The 21,333-nt window shown below is 37.0% G+C and overlaps 2 protein-coding genes across 2 annotated transcripts in view; both read right to left on the bottom strand.

Moving 5' to 3' along the window:
• APPBP2 (amyloid beta precursor protein binding protein 2) overlaps window positions 1-21,333 on the bottom strand; it is a 63,482-nt gene that overhangs the window by 23,229 nt on the left and 18,920 nt on the right. The window contains exons 3-4 of the mRNA XM_043902921.1: window positions 18,984-19,135; window positions 14,821-14,944 (exon numbers count right to left, since the gene is read on the bottom strand). Coding sequence (XP_043758856.1) covers window positions 14,821-14,944; window positions 18,984-19,135 — 276 coding nt within the window. The remainder of the gene's footprint in view (window positions 1-14,820; window positions 14,945-18,983; window positions 19,136-21,333) is intronic.
• LOC122694333 (elongation factor 1-beta-like) lies at window positions 8,585-9,690 on the bottom strand. Its single transcript, XM_043902946.1, has one exon. It carries the CDS (start codon window positions 9,309-9,311, stop codon window positions 8,634-8,636), a length of 678 nt encoding a protein of 225 aa, XP_043758881.1. The 5' UTR covers window positions 9,312-9,690; the 3' UTR covers window positions 8,585-8,633.

Here is a 21,333-nt window from a genome sequence, read left to right as displayed (position 1 = left end):
GCAATTTAAAACCAGAGACCTTCAGATTGAGTTTTTAAAATCCAAGTATATGCTCTTTAAAATCGACTATAGTATCTAACAATGTAAAAAGGCTTGGAAATGAAATCTAATTCTGAAAACTAATGGTTAGAATTATTAGATTTTTATGAGAAGAGAAGAACTGCCAACAGAGATTTTGGGTCTTCTACAGAACCTTCACGAAATCACTTTCTGGCACGGTGTTGAGACCATGCTTTGGGGTCAATAATGGTCAGGTTGTTATTTTTATGGCCTTTCCTAGCCTCTGCTTTGCAGGGAAACTCAAGATACTAAACCACTGCTAACTGGCCATCGTGGCGGCTTCTCTTTCTTGTTAGGAAATGTCCATGTCAAAGCTTCAGTCTCCTGGAATACTTCCTATACAAAGTTGCACCTATTTTTTTTTTTTCAAAGTTGCACCTATTTTTATAAAAAACAAAATTCTGTCTTCAAATAACAATGGCTATTACAGGATTTTTTTTAACATGGCAAGAACTAAAAATTAATGTATTTTAGAGGAAACTGAATGAATAAAATGAGACAAAATATTAAAAAAAAAAAAAAAAGAATCTAGTGACCTCCCCTTCACCCAGCTTCACCCCACATCCCTACTCTGGCTTCGCTTTTCAGGCCTCTTCTGTTACAGACAGAAGAAGGGAAGTATGGCCAGGGGAGAAGATCCTTTCCAAACCCGCCGCCTCAGAAAGCTCTCTCCCATCCTGTAACCGTCCATCGGGCTGCCTTCTGACCTCCCTAAAATGAACCTTTTTCAGAACCAAATTTTGGTTCTTCACGCCTTCCAGGAACTTAGGAAATTGTAATCACATTGCACACTCTTTCTTACCAAATCAGTTCTGCCTTCTATGAACTTCTTAACGAGTCTCAGTTTCTGCCTCCCTAACCCCCTGCTAAGCTTCAATTCCATTCCCGTCAGCTCTGCCAAAGAAATAATTGCTAAAGCAAGATCTTCTTTCTTTGGGGCCCTAGGAATTACACAAATACTTCTGCTTTGCCAGGACTTTCTGAATCTGTGCCTTCTGCTTAGCTCTGGATTTCTGACCTATTCCCCACCAACTCCTCAACTCCTAGGAACTTCCAAGTTTCTTCTCCCTGGTCCCACTGCATTATAGACTGTCTTTTTAAACCACCCCTTACCCTGCATTATTCTCTTCCTGAGCATCCCTCATCAACTCCAAAAAAAAAAAAAAAAAGAATCTAGTATGATGTTGGCTAAAACACTATGTCCATATATCATGCCAATATAATTTTATGAAAATGCTCAGCTCTGAGAGGGAACACAGTGTAAACATCATTTAAAAGAAAACCAAGTGGAAAATAAAAAAATGAATGAAAACCAAGTATTTAAAAAAAAGGAAAAGGAAACCAAGTATGGATAGGTTAGGAAGCACTCTTCAGTATTAAATGAAACCCAGACACTTGATATCTAATTTTTATATCTATTCCAAAAACACTAACAGATCAGTGACCCAAGATGACAAAGATGGTAACAGTCTTCTAATCTCTAGCTTTCTGTTATATAGACAGGAAAAAAGAGAGTAATTTTATTACTGTTTTTTTAACAAAGTGTAGTTGATTTACTATATTAATATAATTCCCTATGCTATACAGTAAGACCTGTTGTTTTGCACTCTATATATACCACTTTGCATCTGCCAATCCCAAACTCCCAATTCATCCCTCTCTCTCCCCCTAGGCAATCACCAATCTATTCTAAAAGAGAGTTTGATGCCTGGTCAGGGAACTACATCCCATATGCTGCAAAGAAAGATCTGACATGCCACAAGTAAGACCCAGCGTGGCCAAAAATAAAAAGAGAAATTCTAAATCGTCAGGATTATTCAATAAGGTGGAACATTACACAATGTACATCCTTCCAACACTCACCATACAATTAACTGCTTTTAGAAAAGACTAAAACCCTCATATAAAACAACACAGTATACCACCCTAATGGCAGAAAACAAAGAGGAACCAAACAGCCTCTTGATGAGGGTTAAGGAGGAAAGTGAAAAAGCTGGCTTTAAAACTCAACATTCAAAAAACTAAATCACAGCATTCAGTCCCATCACTTCATGGCAAACAGATGAGGGACAACTGGAAACAGTGATAGATTTTATTTTCCTGTGCTCCAAAATCACTGTGACTATAGCGACAAAATTAAAAGATAGCTGCTCCTTGGAAGAAAACCTATGACAAACCTAGACAGTGTATCAAAAAGCAGAGACATCACTTTGCTGACAAAGGTCTATATGTATAGTCAAAGCTATGGTTTTTCCAGTAGTTGTGTATGGATGTGAGACTTGGACCATAAAGAAAGTTGAGTGCCAAAGAACTGTTGCTTTTGAACTGTGATGGTGGAGAAGACTCTTGAGAGTCCCTTAGACTGCAAAGAGATCAAACAAGTCAATCCTAAAAGAAATCAACCCTGAATATTCATTGTTAGGACTGATGCTAAAGCTGAAGCTCCAATACTTTGGCCACTTGATACCAAGAGTCAAATAAGACCCTGATATGGGGAAAGATTGAGAGCAAAAGGAGAAAGGGGTGGCAGAGGATGAGATGGTTAGAAAGCATCAATGACCCAATGGACATGAGTTTGAGCAAATTCTGGGAGACAGTGAGGGACAGGGAGGCCTGACCTGCTGCAGTTCATGGGGTCGCAAAGAGACAGCGACGACTAAGCAACTGAACAACAAACAGCAACAAGGTTAATCAAACATTCTGAATGAAGCATCTTTCATGATACCAGATGTCTTTTTCTTTTCTTCCCCATTTATTTATCTTAGTATTTATTTGGCTGAACAGGTCTGACTTGCAGTATGTGGTATGTTTACTTGTGGCGTGGAGGATCTTTTTTTTTCTTAGCTGTGGCGTGCAGGATCCAGTACCCTGACCAAGGACCGAACCTGGGCCTCCTGCACTGGAAGCATGGAGTCTTACCCACTGATCACCAGAGAAACCCCCAAATTTCAACCTAAAGAAAAAATATATGTAATTATCAGGCTATTCTAGAATGGTGAGTTGATTAGATTTACACTTTAAAGCAGAAATATAAAAGTAGAAAAAAAAATGTTTTGTTTACAGACTTTTCATGCTAAATACAGAGTAAACAGACAGTGTCACTTGACAAATTGCTTACTGAATAACCCAGAGTTTGCAATGATCCCTGCCACAATGAAAAAAAAGTGAAATTTAGTAAAGAGAGAAAGAATCTATGGTCATCAAGAGCTTCATTCTAACTAGGCAGGCAATATATAATGGGAAAGACAGCCTCTTCGATAAATGGTGTTGAGAAAATTGGACAGCAACACAAAAAAGAATCAAACTGGACTACCTGCTCACACTACACACAAAACTAAATTCAAAACAGATTAAAGGCATCAGTGTAAGACCTGAAACCATAAAACTTCTAGAAGAAAACATAGGTAGTAAGCTCTTTAACATCAATCTTAGTAATTTTTTTTGTTAATATGTCTCCTCAGGCAAGGGAAACAAAAGCACAAGTAAATACATGGGAACACATCAAACTAAAAAGCTTTTTTGCACAGCAAGGAAAACTATCAAAAAACCAATTCAGGTCACCTACTGAATTGGAGACTGTTTGCTTGCAAACAATGTATCTGACAGGGGGTTAATATCCAAAATATACAAAGAATCCACACATCACCACCAAAACAAAGAACCTGATTAAAAAATGGACAGAAGTTCCTGGGTATTTATCCAAACAAAAACATTAATTAGAAAAGACGTATGCACGCCTATGCTCACTGCAGCATTATTTACAATAGCCAAAATATGGACACTACCTAAGCGCCCATCAATAGATGAACGGATAAAGATGTGGTATATATACACAATGGAGTGTTAGTCATAAAAAGGAATGAAACCTTGCCATCTGCAATAACATGGATGGACCTAGAGGGTATTCTGTTAAGTGAAATGAGTCAGAGTGAAAGACAAATACTGAATGACTTCACTTATACTTGTAATCTAAAAAACAAATGAACATTACAAACAGAAACAGAGTTACACAGAGAATAAACAGGTGGTTGCCAGAGGGGAATGGGGTACAGAAAGAAACAGGTGAAGCAGGTTGAGAGGTACAAACTTCTCGCTGCAAGAGAGTCACAGGTATGTCATATGCAATATGGAGAATACTGTCAATAAGTTTGTAATATTTGTAATATGTATGGTGACACGTTATAAGTAGACTTATCTGGTGATCATTCTGAGTTATATAGAAATATTGAATCACTAAGTTGTGTTAACAGAACTAACATAGTATTGTGGATCAATTATACATTAAAAACAAACGCATGGAAAAAGAGACCAGATTTGCGATTAGCAAAGGTGGGAGGTGGGGGGAGAGGAAGTGGATGAAGGCAGACACAAGTTACACATTTCCAGTCATAAGATAAGTATGAGGGATGTTAATTTATAACATGATAAAAGAACATTACTGTATGTTAAACATATAAAAGTTGGTAAGTGTCAATCCCAAGAATTTTCATCACGAGGAAAAATTTTTTTGTATTTAATATTGAACCTACATGAGGTAACAGATGCTCCTTCAACTTGTGATAATCACTTCACAATATATCTAAGTCAAACCACTGTGTTGCACACCATCTTGAATGTACACAGTACTGTATGTCAGTTACATCTCAGGAAAACTGGAAGGGAAAGAACTTCATTCTAGTGGGGAACAGTGTATTAAGGCAGGCAGACAGACAGCAATAAGACATTTAAAGATAAATGCTATGAAGATGATAAAAAAAATAGAGTTATATGATCAAAACCTTCTTAAAGGAGGGGCTTAGGGCAGACAGAAGAATTATCTTCTGTCTGTAGAAGTAACATCTGAGCTGACACTTAAATGTAAGAGGTAATCATGTGCAGATACTGGGAAACATGTTCCAAACAAGTGCAAAGGCCCTGAGAAAGGAAAAATAATTCTTTTTTTTTTTTTTTGGGGGGGGGAAAATAATTCTGTCATAATCGAAGAATAGTAAGAAAGCCAACACGCCTGGAATATCATGAATAATGGATTATGTGAAGAGAGAAAGTAGAGAAAAGTGAAAGTGAAAGTTGCTCAGTCCTGTCTGATTCTTTGCGACCCCAAGAACTATACGGTCCATGGAATTCTCCAGGCCAGAATACTGGAGTGGGTAAGACTTTTCCTTCTCCAGGGGATCTTCCCTACCCAGGGATTGAACCCAAGTCTCCCGCATTGCAGGTGGATTCTTTACCAGCTGAGCCACAAGGGATGTCCGAGAATATTGGAGTGGATAGCCTATCCCTTCTCCAGCAGATCTTCCTGATCCAGGAATTGAACCAGGGCCTCCTGCATTGCAGGTGGATTCTTTACCAACTGAGCTATCAGGGAAGTCCAAAGTAGAGAAATGAAAGATTTTTATAGGGTCTAATTTGACATAGTAAGGCATTCTGGCTGCAAAAGTGAGTAAGATTATTTGATTTATGTTGTAGGACAACACAGTCTAATAAAACCAGCTGAAATGTTCCATATCTGCTCTACTCAATTTAGTAGCCACAAGTGTCTAATGAGTATCTGAAATATGTCCAGTGTGACTAAGGACTGATTTTTAATTCTTAATGTTAAACAGTCACATGTGGTTAATGGTTTCCATATTAAACAGTGAAATTTTAGAAAGACAGCTGTGGTTACAGCGTGCAGAATGGATTACAGTCAAGCCAAGACTGGAGGCAAGGCAACCTGGACAGAAGAGATCACAACAGTTCAGGGAAAAAAACCCTTGAGAAAAAAGGACTGGTATAAAAAATACAGATTTGATAAGTTATCCAAATGGCTGAATGAGAAAAAAAAAATTAAATTTAGAGGATGAAATGTGCTCACCAATCATTTCTATAATACTAATAACTGCACTTCCAGCAAACTTCACTGTGGGTATTCTCCCTAAAAATAAGTTTCTGAAAATTAGTAACTTGCATATGATAGGGGTAGCAAACTAAGTATTTCATGCTAGAAAAGCACAGCTTGATATTTTCTCCAGTCTCTGCTGATTATCTATTGAAACAAAAGGGCAAATTCAACATATGTACACTCTTCAGGGTCTGCGTGTTCATCTGGGCTTACAATGAGCAGGATGCAGGATCCAAGAAACTTCTGGTGCAACCGAGGATCTAATTCTATCTCAGCGTTCAGCCTAAAGAAAAGGCAGGCTCTCAAGGTTCTCCAAAAGTGGCAGAACCATTAAGCACAGTCTTTTAATAGTTTTTAAAGACAGATTTTATTTTTTAGAGCTGTTTTAGGTTCACAGCAAAACTGAGAAGATAAACAGACTTCCCATATACCTACAATCCCATAGTATTTTATTTTATTTTATTTTTTATTTATTTTTTTGTCATACATTGATATGAATCAGCCCCATAGTATTTTATGACAACATAAAATCATAGCTACTTGATCAACAGCTATTATCAAAAGCAACCATTTAATTAGTTAAGTTACTCATTGTTTGAAGTGGAAAATATACAAATCTAAAGGCCACGCCACTTCCCTCATGGCTCAATTAGTAAAAAATCCGCTTACAATGCAGGAGACCCCAGTTCGATCCCTGGGTCGGGAAGATCCGCTGGAGAAGGGATAGGCTAACCCACTCCAATATTCTTGGGCTTCCCTTGTGGCTCAGCTGGTAAAGAATCGGCCTGCAATGCGGGAAACCTGGGTTCAATCTCTGGGTTAGGAAGATCCCCCGGAGAACGGAAAGGCTACCCACTCCAGTAGTCTAGCCTAGAGAATTCAATGGACAGTCCATGGGGGTCGCAAAGAGTCAGACACGACTGAGCGAGTTTCACTTCACAACACCTGGTCAAAGGCCACTAGTTTATAAATATATTTACTATAAGATTGAGCAAGATAACTAGTTTTAGACAGACATGACCAAAGTATGTTAAAAGTAAACCTGAAGGGAAAAAAAAATTCTCTCCTGCTTATCCAAGTGTATTTTTCTATGAATCATTCAAGAATTTTGGAAATAAATGATAAACTGAAAGGGGAGGGTTGGATAATAAAAATAAAGACTGGTGGAGTTTTTTATCATTGTGGTGAAATGTGTAACATGAAATTTGCCATGTTAACCATTTTAAAATGTACAACTCAGTGGCATTCATTTTATTTACCACATTGTACAGCCATCTTGCATTTCCGTAACATTTTCATCACCCCAGACACTCTATAATATACAATAGCTTCCCATTCTCTCTGTACATCCCCCAGCTCCTGGTAACCTCAATCTACTTGTTTCTATAAATTTATCTATTCTAGATATTTAAGTAAAATCATACAGTATTTGTGTTTTTGTATCTGTCATATTTCATCTGGAATACTACTTTCAAAACTCACCTATGTTGTCGCATATAGCAAAGTTGGTTGAATATTATTTTGCTGTATATCCACAACTGACCCTTGAACAATGTGGAGGCTGGGGCACTGGCCCTTTAGGGCAGTAAAAAAAACCTCCTCATATAAGTTTACAGTCGGGCCTTTGTATCCACGGATTCAACCAAGAATAGACCATGTAGTACTGTATTATGTATGTACTGAAAAAAAACCTGTGTATTAAATGGACACTCAACAGTTCAAACCCACGTTGCTCAAGGGTTCTTTTGTCAACCCATACTTGAGTCAATTCTATGTTTTGACCACTGTGAAACATTCTGCAGTGATCAGTAGCATACAGGGATCTGTTTGCGTCCCAGTTTTCAATTCTTTGGGATATATATACCTAGGACTGAAACTGCTGGGTTATATGGTAATTTTTGTGCTCATCTTTTAAAGAAACCACCAAACTATTCCACAGCAGCTGCTCTGTTTTACATTCTCATTAGCAATGCATGAGGATTCTAGTTTTGCCACATTTTTTTAAAAAATTATTTTAAAAATTTTCCTCCTGGTCCTGGACTTTTCTGATTTCTGATTCAATCAACTTGCTATAGATTTCATTAAGAATTTCTATGTTTTCCTTGGGTCAGTTTAGATAACTGTGTATTTCTAAGAAATACCTATCTGGTGTGGTTTTAATTTTAAATGGGGGAGCAAAGCACTGTGAGAGGAGGCAGATACTGCTGGTGCCCTAACCAAGGCATCTGCCTCATCTTATGCTTACTGGTAGAACCCTGATTTTGTGAGGCACTGACTCCTTTCTTGTAGGCCTCATGACTAAATCATTAGTTTAAGCCAATCCTAACATAGGGATCCTATTCAGATTGCCAGTGATTGATTCAGAGGTAAACAAATGATCTAGCTCTGCCTAATGAGACACATGGGTAGGTCAGCTTGGTGGTTTCCAAGAAAGGCTCTTTTGTCATTAGAGATAAAATACGGTCTTTCTTCTGCTGGACAATGTGGAATCTGCATGGGATACCTCAAACCACAGGAGCATTCTTACAACCACTGGAGATAGAGGAGCCAAAAGATGGGGAAAACCTAGTGCCCTGATAAACTCTATGAATTCTGAATTAACCTACTTTGGAGATACTAGACTTTTACATATATATATATATATTTTTTGTCTTTCAAACTTTTATTTAAGGGCACTGATCCATGATAGATGTTAGATCTTGTTGAACGCAGCCACATCCATAGACTGTACATACTCATCGAAAGCAGTGATCTGCTCCTCCAGCATGTCTGTCCCAACTTTGTCGTCTTCAACTACACACTGTATTTGAAGTTTTTTAATGCCATACCCAACTGGAACTAGTTTAGAAGAGCCCCAGACCAAGCCGTCTGCTTGAATGCTTCTGACGCACTCCTCTAGTTTTGCCATATCGGTCTCATCATCCCAAGGTTTCACGTCTAATAAGATGGAAGACTTGGCGACAAGCGCTGGTTTTTTGGCTTTCTTTGACTCATACTGGGCAAGGCGTCCTTCTCTTAGCCTCTTGGCTTCTTCACTTTCCTCCTCATCATCAGATCCAAAGAGATCAATGTCATCATCATCTTTACTATCTGTAGCTCCACTTTCTGTGGTGTCTTCCACATTAGCAGGACCATACTTGCCCAAAGCTTTCTTCACTCCTGGCAGGCTGGCCTTTTCCTTCTCATAAGATTTGATGTGATTATACCAACGGAGGGCATGACACAAGTCGGCAGGTGGTGGGCCGGAGACGGCTTCAAATACTGCCACATCTGCTTGTGATGGCACATACCCCTCTATGTAACTCTTGTCCGCCAAGTAGTCGTTGAGCACCTGGAGGCCAGCGGGGCTTTTCAAGTCTCCAAAACCCATGGAGACGGCTAATCTAGAACTGGGAGGCAGTCAAGAAAAAGAGGCGCGAAACCGGTGAGCGCCCAGCGCAAAGAGGAAAAAAGGGCCGCAAAAGGCCGGAAATCCCTTATATAGAAACGGAGGCTTTTCTCTCCGAGGCCCCCGGCCGCAGGTTAAAGGTCAAAGTACGTTAAGATTCTTCAAAGTAAAAAGCAAAGGCTCTGAATTAATGGCCCACAATTTATCCGTTGGCCTTTCTTTGCGCTTGGAAATCAATTAATAAAACCGGTATTTCTTAAATTGCTACCTCCAAGGTTTTCGAAGACTCTAGGACCCGCCCTCTGGGGGTGCCGGAGATGGCCGAAAACGCTCGGCCTCAGCCGACAGGCCACTTCCGGCGGAACTCTACATATATTTTTTAAATCAAATTCTTTGTGTTTTTAGGGTGTATTGCTTATGTGCCTATGTGTGTGCATGCTCAGGTCTGACTCTCTGTGACCCCATGGACAGTAACCTGCCAAGCTCCTCTGTCCAAGCCATAGAGGGCTGCTATCTTAATTTGCTATATCTGGGTTTGTGACCTTTTTGTTTGTGGACTGTACGTTTTATTATCAACATCCTTTTTAATCGACTAACATTTTTTTTTACACTGAATTCTGCTTTTATTGTTGATATTACTGTTTGAGGCTATTTTCTTTTATATATATAAAAGAATATAGCTGGGTTTCATTTTTTCATCTTCTTGGCAGTCACCGTCTCTAGCTAGGGGAATTGAGCCCATTTATCTGTACTGTGATGACACCTGTATTTGGTTTTTTTTCACCTTTTTCATTTGTCATACACAGTTCTGTCCTCTATTCTCTTTGCTTCTATCCTGCTTGGACAAGTCTTCAATCATTCTTACCACTCCATCATTATTCTAATTTGGAATGTCGATCATATTTTTCCATTAATCAATTTATTATATACCCCTCCCTAAGCACTGACAATGTTTGAACATTAAATAATGATAGTCATTCATATTCCCCTCACTAGGATGACACTTATAACACTTCCTTATAGTACTACATTTTTCCAAATACATACTTTTAAAATAAGCTATCATATATGCCCAGTATAAAGCAAGCTGAACATAATAACATCAGCCTCCACCTTCCATCCAAAAAGGTTTTCTGCTAACTTGAACATATTAAGTTTTAGGGATATATGTAATAAAATTTTGAAATCTCTAATATTTAAATCATCTTTATGTTATGAATATTTAAAACCTAAATCACATTTTTAAAACTTACTTCTCTTCCTTGCAATTTATGAAATGTTACCAAACTATTCACATGCATCTTAAAACATTTATTTTCATCATCAAACTACTTTTTGAATCATCTAACAGTTTTTCAGAGTAAAACATTTTCACTTGTTTGAAAATTAGCACTTTTGAGTCTGGTATAATGTCACTAGAAATTTTATCCAAAGGGATCATCAACCATTTGCAAAGAATTAAGAATCACTGGACTTTCTCATTCCACCTAAGACAAGTGGACATCCATAATTTCTGCAACCAAACCATTTAATCCATCACATTTCAAAGAAATATTCAAGAAGCCAGTTAATAAAGAAATCTAACCCAACTATAAGGCTATGACTTCCAGAGTAATTCTAAACGTATTAAACTCCAATACTTTCTTTATTAATTTCTCTCTGGCTGCACGGGTCTTCCTTGTTGCTTGCAGGCTTTCTCCAGTTGCGCCGTGAGGCCAGTTGCTCAGTGCACTGGCTCCTCGCATGGTGGGGCAGGCGCTCTAGGGCACACAGGCTTTAGCAGCTGCAGCACGTGGTTGCAGGAGTCTGACACCTGGGCTTCAGTAGTTGCCTCACATCAACTATAGAGCACAGGCTCTGTAGTTGTGGCACATGGGCTTAGCTGCCCCAGGGCATGTGAATCCTCCCAGACCAGGGATCGAACCCGTTTCCCCTGCATTGGCAGGCAGATTCTTAACCACTGGACCACCAGGGAAGTTCTTCATTACTTTCTTAAAAAGAAAATTCAGGCAGGTGATCTCTATGAGCTTCCCGATGCTGGCACAGGCTCTTCTCAGGCTAACATTTCTTTCCCAAATAGTATTTTGTTGTTCGAAACAACAGACTTGAAAGAACATCACATAGTATGAGGGGCTTTGTAAGGCAACTCTTTTCAATCTTCAGGTGGAAAAAGAAAATCATCTTACATTTAATAGTAGGTGGTAACTGAGAATTTGTTATTTCCTTATTCTTAAAAAATATTTATTTCTTTGGCTATACCAGGTCTTGGTTGAGGTACTCAGATCTTTGATCTTCCTTGTGGTACTCTGGCTGGATCTTTCAGTTGCGGCATGTAGGATCTATTTCCCAACCAGGAACTGAACCCACACCTCCTGCACTGGGAGCTTGGAGTCTTAGCCACGGAATCACTAGGGAAAACTCTGTTTTTTTATTTTTATAATTTCATTTCCAGTTTGAAAAAGAAATTCCTATATAAGACATATTACAAATTCATAATTTTTTCATGTTCTTTCTACTCCATTATGTCTAGTATATATTACAATACTCATTGCTTATCACTGTTTCTACACTATCTTCCCCTACCTTGAGATTTGCAATTATTGAACTTTTTATCTGGTTAGAGAAATTTCTTTCTTATTTTACTTAGGAAAAAAACATGGAGATATATTTGGTCTCTATACACTTGAAAAATTTGAATTTTATCCTAAATGTTGTATAGTATTTTCAGAGCAATTGAGATACTGCTATTGTCTCCTAGCTTCTAATTTCTACTTATTCTTAGATTTCAAGAAATTCATCTTCCTAGGGCTCAGTGTTCTTTCTTCAATTTGGATTCAAGTCTTTTCCTCTTGGTTTGGCAAGTTCAATTTTTCACTTAAAATCCGCAAAATATACCAAAATAATAACTGTGGTTATTTCTGGGCAGCAGGGTTACAGATCATATTTATTTTCTCCTTCATAGATTTCTGAATGTTTTTGATTTGTTTGGTAATTGACACATCATACACAGAACAAAGTTATTAAACAGAAAAAAAGTTTAAGTAAAAGAAACTAAGTCGTGTCTTCAAGTAAAAAAACAAAGACTGAGAAATGGCACAAGGTTTAACAAGACGATTCTCCAATATCTGCTCTGTACTGCTTCCATTCCAGCCCAGATTAGAAACTGATTTTGTGCTATTAAATTTAAAAACACACTCTTAGATTATGCTCAAAACTCCTGGGGCTGGCTAAAGGATTTCATTAGCATCTGTTCTCCAAAGCAGAGCTTTCCCAACTCAAAAGCTAAGAATTATTTAATCTTTTTTCAAACAATACTATTATAATACTAAAAATTTTATCTTTGCCTATCATGACCAAGAATTTATCAAGTATAGCTGTGCAGAAGCCAATTTTATTCTGAAATTTCAAATTCTTAAGAACAAGATGTCTAGGTATACAGGCAGTAAGCTAGTATTATAAATAGTTCTGTTTCTTGGCACAGGTATTTTTCAATTCATATGTGCTTGTTCTAAAGACAGCCAAAACAGTAACTGAATTGATAGCAACCTAGCCAATATTTTCCCCTCTCCTCCTTCCTTAATGCAGACCCATGAGTTCATTTGGAGCTGTAAAATGCACAATTAAAAACGTTCTGCTCCCCAGACCACGTTACACTGGTTGGAGGATGTGCAGTCTGTCCCAGCTTTCTAGTTTCGAAGAGAGGTAAGCAAAGAAGACAGGCCTAGGCTTCTGAGAAAAACTATTTTTTCTGTCTGAAAAAAAGAACTCAGCTGGCATGAGCCTTTTGCCCTTCTCCTTGCCTGTAACATTTACTGACATAATGAGCTACATGCTAAAGTTGATAAGAAACAGGAAAGAGAAGAGGAGCCCTGGTCCTGGGAGAAAACAAAATCTTTTGGTTGTATTGATGTAAAATTTATATAAGAGCCTTAAAATCAGACAGACAAGAGAAATGTTAGTTATCCAAAAGAAATAAATCTTCTGACTTCGTGAGTAAAAAGCAAGCATATATAAGAAAATGTTATACCTGTGGGTCAAAAGACTGCTTGCTATGAAAGAGGAATCTACAATGCCATCATACAAAATGGATTTTTTAAATTCTAAGTTAACTAGTTCATACACAAAGAAACATTTAACTAGCCCCTAAAATCCCATATGATATAGTCTAGCCTCCTATTCCTAGGACAGGCAGAAGTGGAGAGGAAAGACGACACAGATTATTTTTTATCAGTACTACAAAGTATAGGCCCAATAACCAATCCCTTTATAGCTTCTGCACACAATTATTATTATTATTGGGGCTTCCCTGGTGGCTCAGATGGTAAAGAATCCGCCTGCAATGCTGGAAGCCAGAGTTCGATCCCTGGGTCAGGAAGATTCCTCTGAAGAAGGGAATGGCTACCCACTCCAGTATTCTTGCCTGGAGAACTCCATGGAGAGAAGAACCTGGTGGGCTACAATTATTGGGGTTGCAATTATTACTATAATTTATCATAAAATATCTCTGGGCAAATGTCCTAAGCTTCTAAAATATTATTTATAACTAAGTTTCCACATTATAAAATTAACTTCAGGATTTGAAGTTTTGTCTAACACAAGTGAGCCCTGTATAAAACAGTATAATAACCTCAAAAGACTGAGCAGAGAGCATTAGTAAATGTTAATATAAATCAACAATGGTTTTATGTAAAAGAACCTATATTCCACCTCTCAAGAGGTTCAGATTTAATTAACTCATCGCTAAGATACAAAAGAAATATCATCACTTATTCAGTAAAAATATAATAAATTCAGTAAATTGACCAGACTCTGTTTAACTTACGACAAAGAATTACTTCATTATTTTTTAAACTTTATTTCAACTTTCCTTTAGTTTTATTAAAAAAAAAAAAAATTCTTTTAACGAAATGTCAAATCAAACTGGGGGGGGACACAGAGTTTAAGAAAACCTACATGAAAACGGCTAAAACTAAATGCTACATGTAGAAAAAAATAAAGATCATAAAAGCACAGAGTACTTCTGAATTTGCTTGTCTTTAAGTATATCTGTTAAAAAATGAATTTTCAAGAAGTTATTTGTAAGTAAAATATTAATCGGGTTATGTACGAGTCCAGAAATGTAAACAAACATTTCTGTTTGTTACAAGCAACCCAAAAAACACCCAAGAAATAAGTATATTTCTTCTCCAAGCATCCAGTGCCTAGTACAGCATTCTATAAATATTTGTTGAATGAATGAACAAACCAGGTCTATGACAAAGAAAAAAGATATATATAAAACACAGTCTGGTTTGTAACACTTCAATCTAAGCTGTCTATACCAAGATAACTCTATTTTGGTGATGAGAGACAGGAGGCCAGACTGGTGAAACTGACACATGAATGTCATCTCAGAAGGTTAATCAAATGTTGGAGTTCGCTTAGACGAGCTACAACTAGAAAAGCCACTAACACCATTACAGAATGTAATTACAGGACTGCTCCAACTTACCTCACACAACATTCTACTGCACGAAACCAATGAGGCATCTCATCATGTAGAGTACACAACTGGAGGCAAGACAGAAAAACCTTCTCGGCATCACTGTACCAGCCTGCATCTGAAAGAAAGCCACCTAGAGGACAAGAAAAACCAAAAGCTTCAGATAATTTAACAATCACCTGAAAGCTAAAATGACATGCTTACCATGAACGTTATCTAAAATGGAAAAAACCTCTGTGTTTATTAGTCCAAAACAAAGACACCAACTATGAAATTTTTAAAATACTTTCAAACAAACTAGTGGCATTAGATCCAAGTTGAATCCCTGAATAAGGAACCAAGAGTTTTAACCCTCTAAAAATATTCCACTAAGAGCTGACATTTTCCAGTTAATTAGCCACTATACTTAGTGATTTTTCTAACATTTTCATCACGCAGGGTTAACATTAACTTTTCAATCAAATAAACTTCATCTTCTTCCAATAAAGCACAAGATAGAGGACACACAGATTAAGAGAGACAGTAGTGCTAGATCATCTTTTTTTTTTTTTAGCAATAAATTAAACTGCTGTCCTTCAACAGTCCTAATGCACTGAGCATCTAGGCATCACTTCCTTAGAATACTGTCCATCTTTTTTGAGGCTCAATACCCCCTCCTAGTGGTTTAATACATTTTTTGATAGTGCCAATTAGTCTTAATAGTGTCAATAGGAACTGGGTTGAAGAAAAAATATTTTGCTCAGACTGGTGTTTTATGTTTAACTGTGTGTAATGAAACAAATATTTTAAATGGAGAGAAATGTGCCTTAGAATACTTCTTCCCCTAAATATGATTATTATTTTAGGGTACTCACTAAATGACTAGATTAATGTGATTATAATAGTCATATTAAGCAATCTCCTACTCATCATCTCAACATACTGAGCACTGTGCTGGTTATTAGGCTATCATGTCTTTCAGCTTCAAACCAACCTTTCTAGACTATTTGATGATGCGGAGCTAGGACTCTATTATCCCATTTCTCCTTTGCCAGCTGGTTCCCTGGTAGTCTCTATAAAAAAAGGCATTAGAGAGAAAGCTGCAAGACTGCAGAAGTAAGAGACACTCCCCAGTACCTTCTGGTTTCTGCCAGAAAGGGCTCTGCTGACAGTGCCCAAAGGTGACGCTTCTTTACTCCGGCAGTGCAATTCATCTCTGTAAGTTAATTTCAGTTGCAGATTTCCAACACTTACAAATCTAGATTCACAGTATCCCATCAAAGAACTAGTCACTGAGGTGCCCCTCCTAGAGGTCAAGATTCTAGACCCACGGGCCTCTTCTCAGAATCCTGAGGCACCCATACCAGTGAAGCAGGATCCCAGCTTTGCAATGACCATGCGGCTTGTGGAATCTTAAGTTTTAAAACCTTTGAACTGTATACTCTGACTGGGTAAACTGCATGGCCTATGAAGTACATCTCAATAAAGCTGCAATTTTTAAAAAAGTGTACATCACACAGACTTCTGGTATGAAGTTTTTTCACTGTTTCAGTAATTTTAGGATCAAGACTGATAATACAGATGTTCAATCTGGCTCCTTACAGAGGCCAGATTGATATGAGTATAGAGATAACAGAAGATCTCAGTGACTATTAGCCTTCCTGCCTTTTGTCTTCCTTAATACTAAATATCTCCTACATAGATTTTTACATGACCATCTAGGACTAAATGGATGTCAATATTAACATTCATCAAGATCATAAACACTCTACTGTTAACAGACATTCTTAGTCATAATTCTTTGTTGCAATTTATAGTCCATGGGACTATCAAAGGATAAATGATGAAAATTTTTTTCAGAAAAGGATGTTGAGTTCCTCCAGCAAACTGTCTATGACCACTACAAAAAATTTTCTCTAATATTGAAGGAAATGTTCATGAAAATTTGTTGGTGAAGAATATATGTGGATGTGCAAGAGAGAGACACACACACATTAATGTGAGAAGTTAAAAATGAATGGTAGACATATGTAAAATAGATGACATAGACATATGTAAAACAGGGCAAGTTTGATGCATGAAGCAGAGCATCCAAAGTTCATGCTCTGTGACAACCCAGAGGGATAAGGTGGGGAGGGAGGTGGGAGGGAGGTTCAGGATGCGGGGGACGACACATGTATACCTGTGGCAGATTCATGTTGATGCATGGCAAAACCTATCACAATATCGTAAAGCAATTATCCTCCAATTAAAATAAATAAATAATTTTTTTTTTAAGAATGGTAGAATGTGATGATGGAACAGTCCTGTATCCTGATGGTAATGGTGGTTATATGAATATTTACATGGAATCAACTGCATAGAAAAAGCACACATGACAACTCAAAAACCAAACACTCCAGTTAAAAATGGGCAGAGGACCTGAATAGACATTTTTCCAAAAAAGACTTACAGATGACCAACAGACACATGAAAAGATGCTTAACATCACTAATCATCAGGCAAATGCATATCAAAACCACAATGAGATATCACCTCCTACCTATCAGGATGGCTATTACCACAAAACAACAATTAACAAGTATTCATGAGAATGTGAAGAAAAAGGAACCTCCTGCACTGCTTGTAGGATTGTAAACTGGCACAGCTACTATGGAAAACAGTATGGAGGTTGCTCAAAAAATAACAAATAGAACTGCCATATGATCTAGCAGTCTCACTTAGTATTTACCCAAAAAAGGCAAAAACACTAATTCAAAAAGATACATGCACCCCAATGTTCACTACAGCATTATTTATAATAGCCAAGATATGTAAGCAACCTAAATTCATCAATAGATGAATGGACAGAAAAGGTATGAGATACATTTTATACACACATACAGTAAAATACTATCCAATCAGAATTTTTTAAAAAAGGAGAAACCTTGCAACACAGATAAATCTAAAGGGTATCACGCTAAATGAATTAAGTCAGAGAAAGAAAAATATCGTATTATCTCACTTATATGTAGAATCCAAAACAAAATGAAAATAGAGTCATAAATACACCAACCAAACAGCTGGTTGCCAGAGAAAGGAGGTGGGGATGGGGTGAAATAGGTGAAGGGGATTAAGCGGTATGAACCTCCAGTTAGAAAACTGGAGTATAATATAGGAATGTAATATACAGCCTAAGAAATATGGTCAATATTATTGTAATAACTTTGTATGGGGACTATACTTGTCACGCAATCATTTCATAATGCATACAAATTCCAAATCATTGTGCAGTATGCCTGAAACCAACATAATACTGTAGGTCAACTACATTTAAACACACACACACAAATGAGTATATATAAAAACTAATGAATGTTAAATATTGGATTGGTCAGAAAGTTCCTTTTGAGTATTTCTGTAAGATGTTACGGAAAAACTGGAACAAACGTTTTGGTTGACCTAATAGGTTTGTAGTCTAGGTAAAACTATTAAACCAGTATCAATTTCCTGGTTTTGATACTGTCAGTGAGTCTACAATCATTTCAAAATAAGTATTTGACAAAAAAGGGTAGCAATAACTTCAATAATAAGTGCCTGAAACATATTTACCTATGTAAATAATTTATTAAAGTCATATTAAAATATTATGCAAAAGTTAAACAGTATTTTTTTGTACGTGTAGCATAAAAATCTTTTTAGAATCCTTTTCCATTTATGTTTTCAATATTCTTGAATATGCCCATGAGGAATGCAGATTTACCCTCATTGTAGAGATGGGAAAACTCAGGTGCCAAAACAACTTTGTCCCACGTCACAGCTGTGAAGAGGCTGGTAGCAGTCTGACACAGTAGAAACTTAACTGGTATGGAATCACAAACCCACAGGGTTCTAAACTTAGCTCCATTACTATGTGACTTGAGCAAGTTACTCAACTTTTCTGAGACTATTTCCTCATTTGTAAGATGCTATTAATACCATCACATCACTAGAATTTCATGAGGATTTTTTTTGAAAGATAGTATTTAAATGCATAGTATAGTCCTCAGCACAAAGTTAATGTTCAGCGTATCACACCTAACTCTTCTGAGGTTTTCCTCATAACCTCTTTATGCTGACTGTGGGAATGTACTGGGAGAATCCTATAATGCCAGCAGGTTTAATTCTGAGTCATGTCACAGGACAAAACACTCCTCTATTTTACCATGACCTACCTAAGACAAAGCCAACCTGAATGGCTTTCTCCTTTACTGCAGCATCTGATTCTGCTATATAAGAGCACCGTCTACTGAATGAGTAGGCTAAGACTGAAGCAACTTTCACACCATGATCCATCAAAGCCTGGAAACAATGATGAAGCAAATGTCTGAAAGAGAAGGAAAAGGTCATTATTGTTATTGTAAAGGTAACATATTTTGTCCTTTTAGAAAACACTTATTTGCCTTTTTGAAGTAATAATACCATTATTTTCAAAGATGGGTTAAGATAAAAGCAGCTTTTTGCCTGTTATGATGCCATAATAATTCACAGTTAGCCTAATATTTGTTACTCAGTGAACTGATTCTATATGTGTACACTGATGACAGTGAAGGATAAAATGAACTTCTAACATCAATTTTAAAAACCAAATTATCTTGTAGTTCAACAATGACCCAATTTAAAAATGGGCACTAGATCTGAATAGAGATTTCTCCAAAGAAAATACACAAATGGCCAATAACCACAAGAAAAGGCGCTCATTATCATTAGTCATTAGGGAAATGCAAATCAACTCACAAATGAAATACCACTTCACACCATCTAAGATGGCTATAATAATACTTAAAAAGTGATGGCAAGGATATGGAAAAATTTGAACCTTCATACATGGGTGCGTGTACGTATGCTAAGTCATGTCAGTTGTGCCTGATTCTTGCGACCCTATGGACTATAGCCCACCAGGCTCCTCTGTCCATGGGATTCTCCAGACAAGAATACTGGAGTGGGTTGTCATGCCCTCATCCAGGGGATCTTCCCAAACCAGGGATCGAATTTTGTTCTCTTGCATTGGCAGGTGGGTTCTTTACCACTAGCGCCACCTGGGAAGCCCTCATACATGATAGTAGGGACATAAAATGGTGCAGCTGCTGTGGAAAACAATTTAGGGGTTACTCAACCTAGTTACATATGCATACAAGAGAACATTATGTTCACACAAAGTCTTGTCCATGAGCACTCACAGCAGCATTATTCATAATAGCCAAAAAGTAGAAACAACCCAAGTGTCCATCAACAGATGACTAAATAACCAAAACATAGTATATCCATATGATGTAAAATTATTCATAAAAAGGAATGAAGTACTGAAACAACAACCACGAATGAATCTTGAAAACATTATAAGTAAAATTCAGTCACAAAAGAGCATGTATTTTATGATTCCATTTATATGAAATGTCTAGAATACATACATCCAGAGACAGAAAGTAGATTATGGGGAGGCCAGGGACTAGGGGTAAAGAGAAACAAACAGAGAGTGACTGTTAACGGGTACCAGGTATCTTTTTGGGATGATGAAAATGTTCCAGAATTAGACAGTGGTGATAGTTGCAGAAACTTATGGAAATACTAAAAATCACTGAATTGTACAATTCAAAATGGTGAGTTTATGGTATGTGAATCATCTCAATAAAAAAACTGTTTTAAACAAAACTGTAAATAACAAAGTCACTGCTTTGGATAAAGGAGAGGAAAAGTCAAACTACATGCTTTTAGTTTCACAAATACATTAAACACTTATCAAGGGATTTGGACTTGGTGAAAGATAACCTGAGAGATGAAAGAGAGGTAGTCTACTAAATCTTCACAATGGCCATCTTTAAAACTGCATAGAGAAATTATTAAAGAATTTTTTAGGAAAGTTTTCCTATAGCCTTCTTGTCCCAAAATGAAGTTCTCATCTGTTGTTTTTCTACAGATTAATTTTAATTAATCAACTAACCAAGAAATTTCTCTTAGGTTAAGTACATAGGCATCATTCCAAAGGCACCCCTGAACAGTGAAATCATGTGATTTACTTGTTGATCACTGTATCATCCCTTTCTAAAATACAAATTCCATGAGGAAGAGACCTTGAGGAACTTACTGCTGTAACCCAACATCTAAAACAGTATCTGACACACACAGGCATTCTAACAAGTATTTACTTAATTTGTTGAACAAATGAAATAACTTGCCAATGTTCATACTAGAGATTGTAGAGTATTTTGTAAACCTATCTTCTTATTTTCCTAGAAATGTAGGTTAGAAAAAAGAAATGGCACTTAAATTTAGGGAAGAATAACAGCAAGAACAATCAAATGCCATGTCACCTACACCTACATGTAACTCCTACCACATAATAGCCAGAACATGGTAGATGAATTCATTCTTTGTTTTTTGAACACAGAAAGCAAGGGCGGTATTGATGTTTTCAAAACAAAATAATGTCCCTAAGGCTACTGAATTGTAAACTTAAAAAATGATCACAATGGTAAAATTTAGAATATGTATAGTATAGTTTACCACAATTGTTACAAAATGAAT

This window comes from Cervus elaphus, chromosome 5 (genome assembly GCF_910594005.1).
Source record: "Cervus elaphus chromosome 5, mCerEla1.1, whole genome shotgun sequence".
NCBI lineage: Eukaryota > Metazoa > Chordata > Mammalia > Artiodactyla > Cervidae > Cervus > Cervus elaphus.
The sequence above is the reverse complement of the archived record's forward strand: the minus strand, read 5'-3'. Positions and strand labels throughout refer to the sequence as shown.

Bases quoted from the DNA above. Each gene is read 5' to 3' on its own strand.
- LOC122694333 (XM_043902946.1), bottom strand. From the start codon at position 9,311: ATGGGTTTTGGAGACTTGAAAAGCCCCGCTGGCCTCCAGGTGCTCAAC.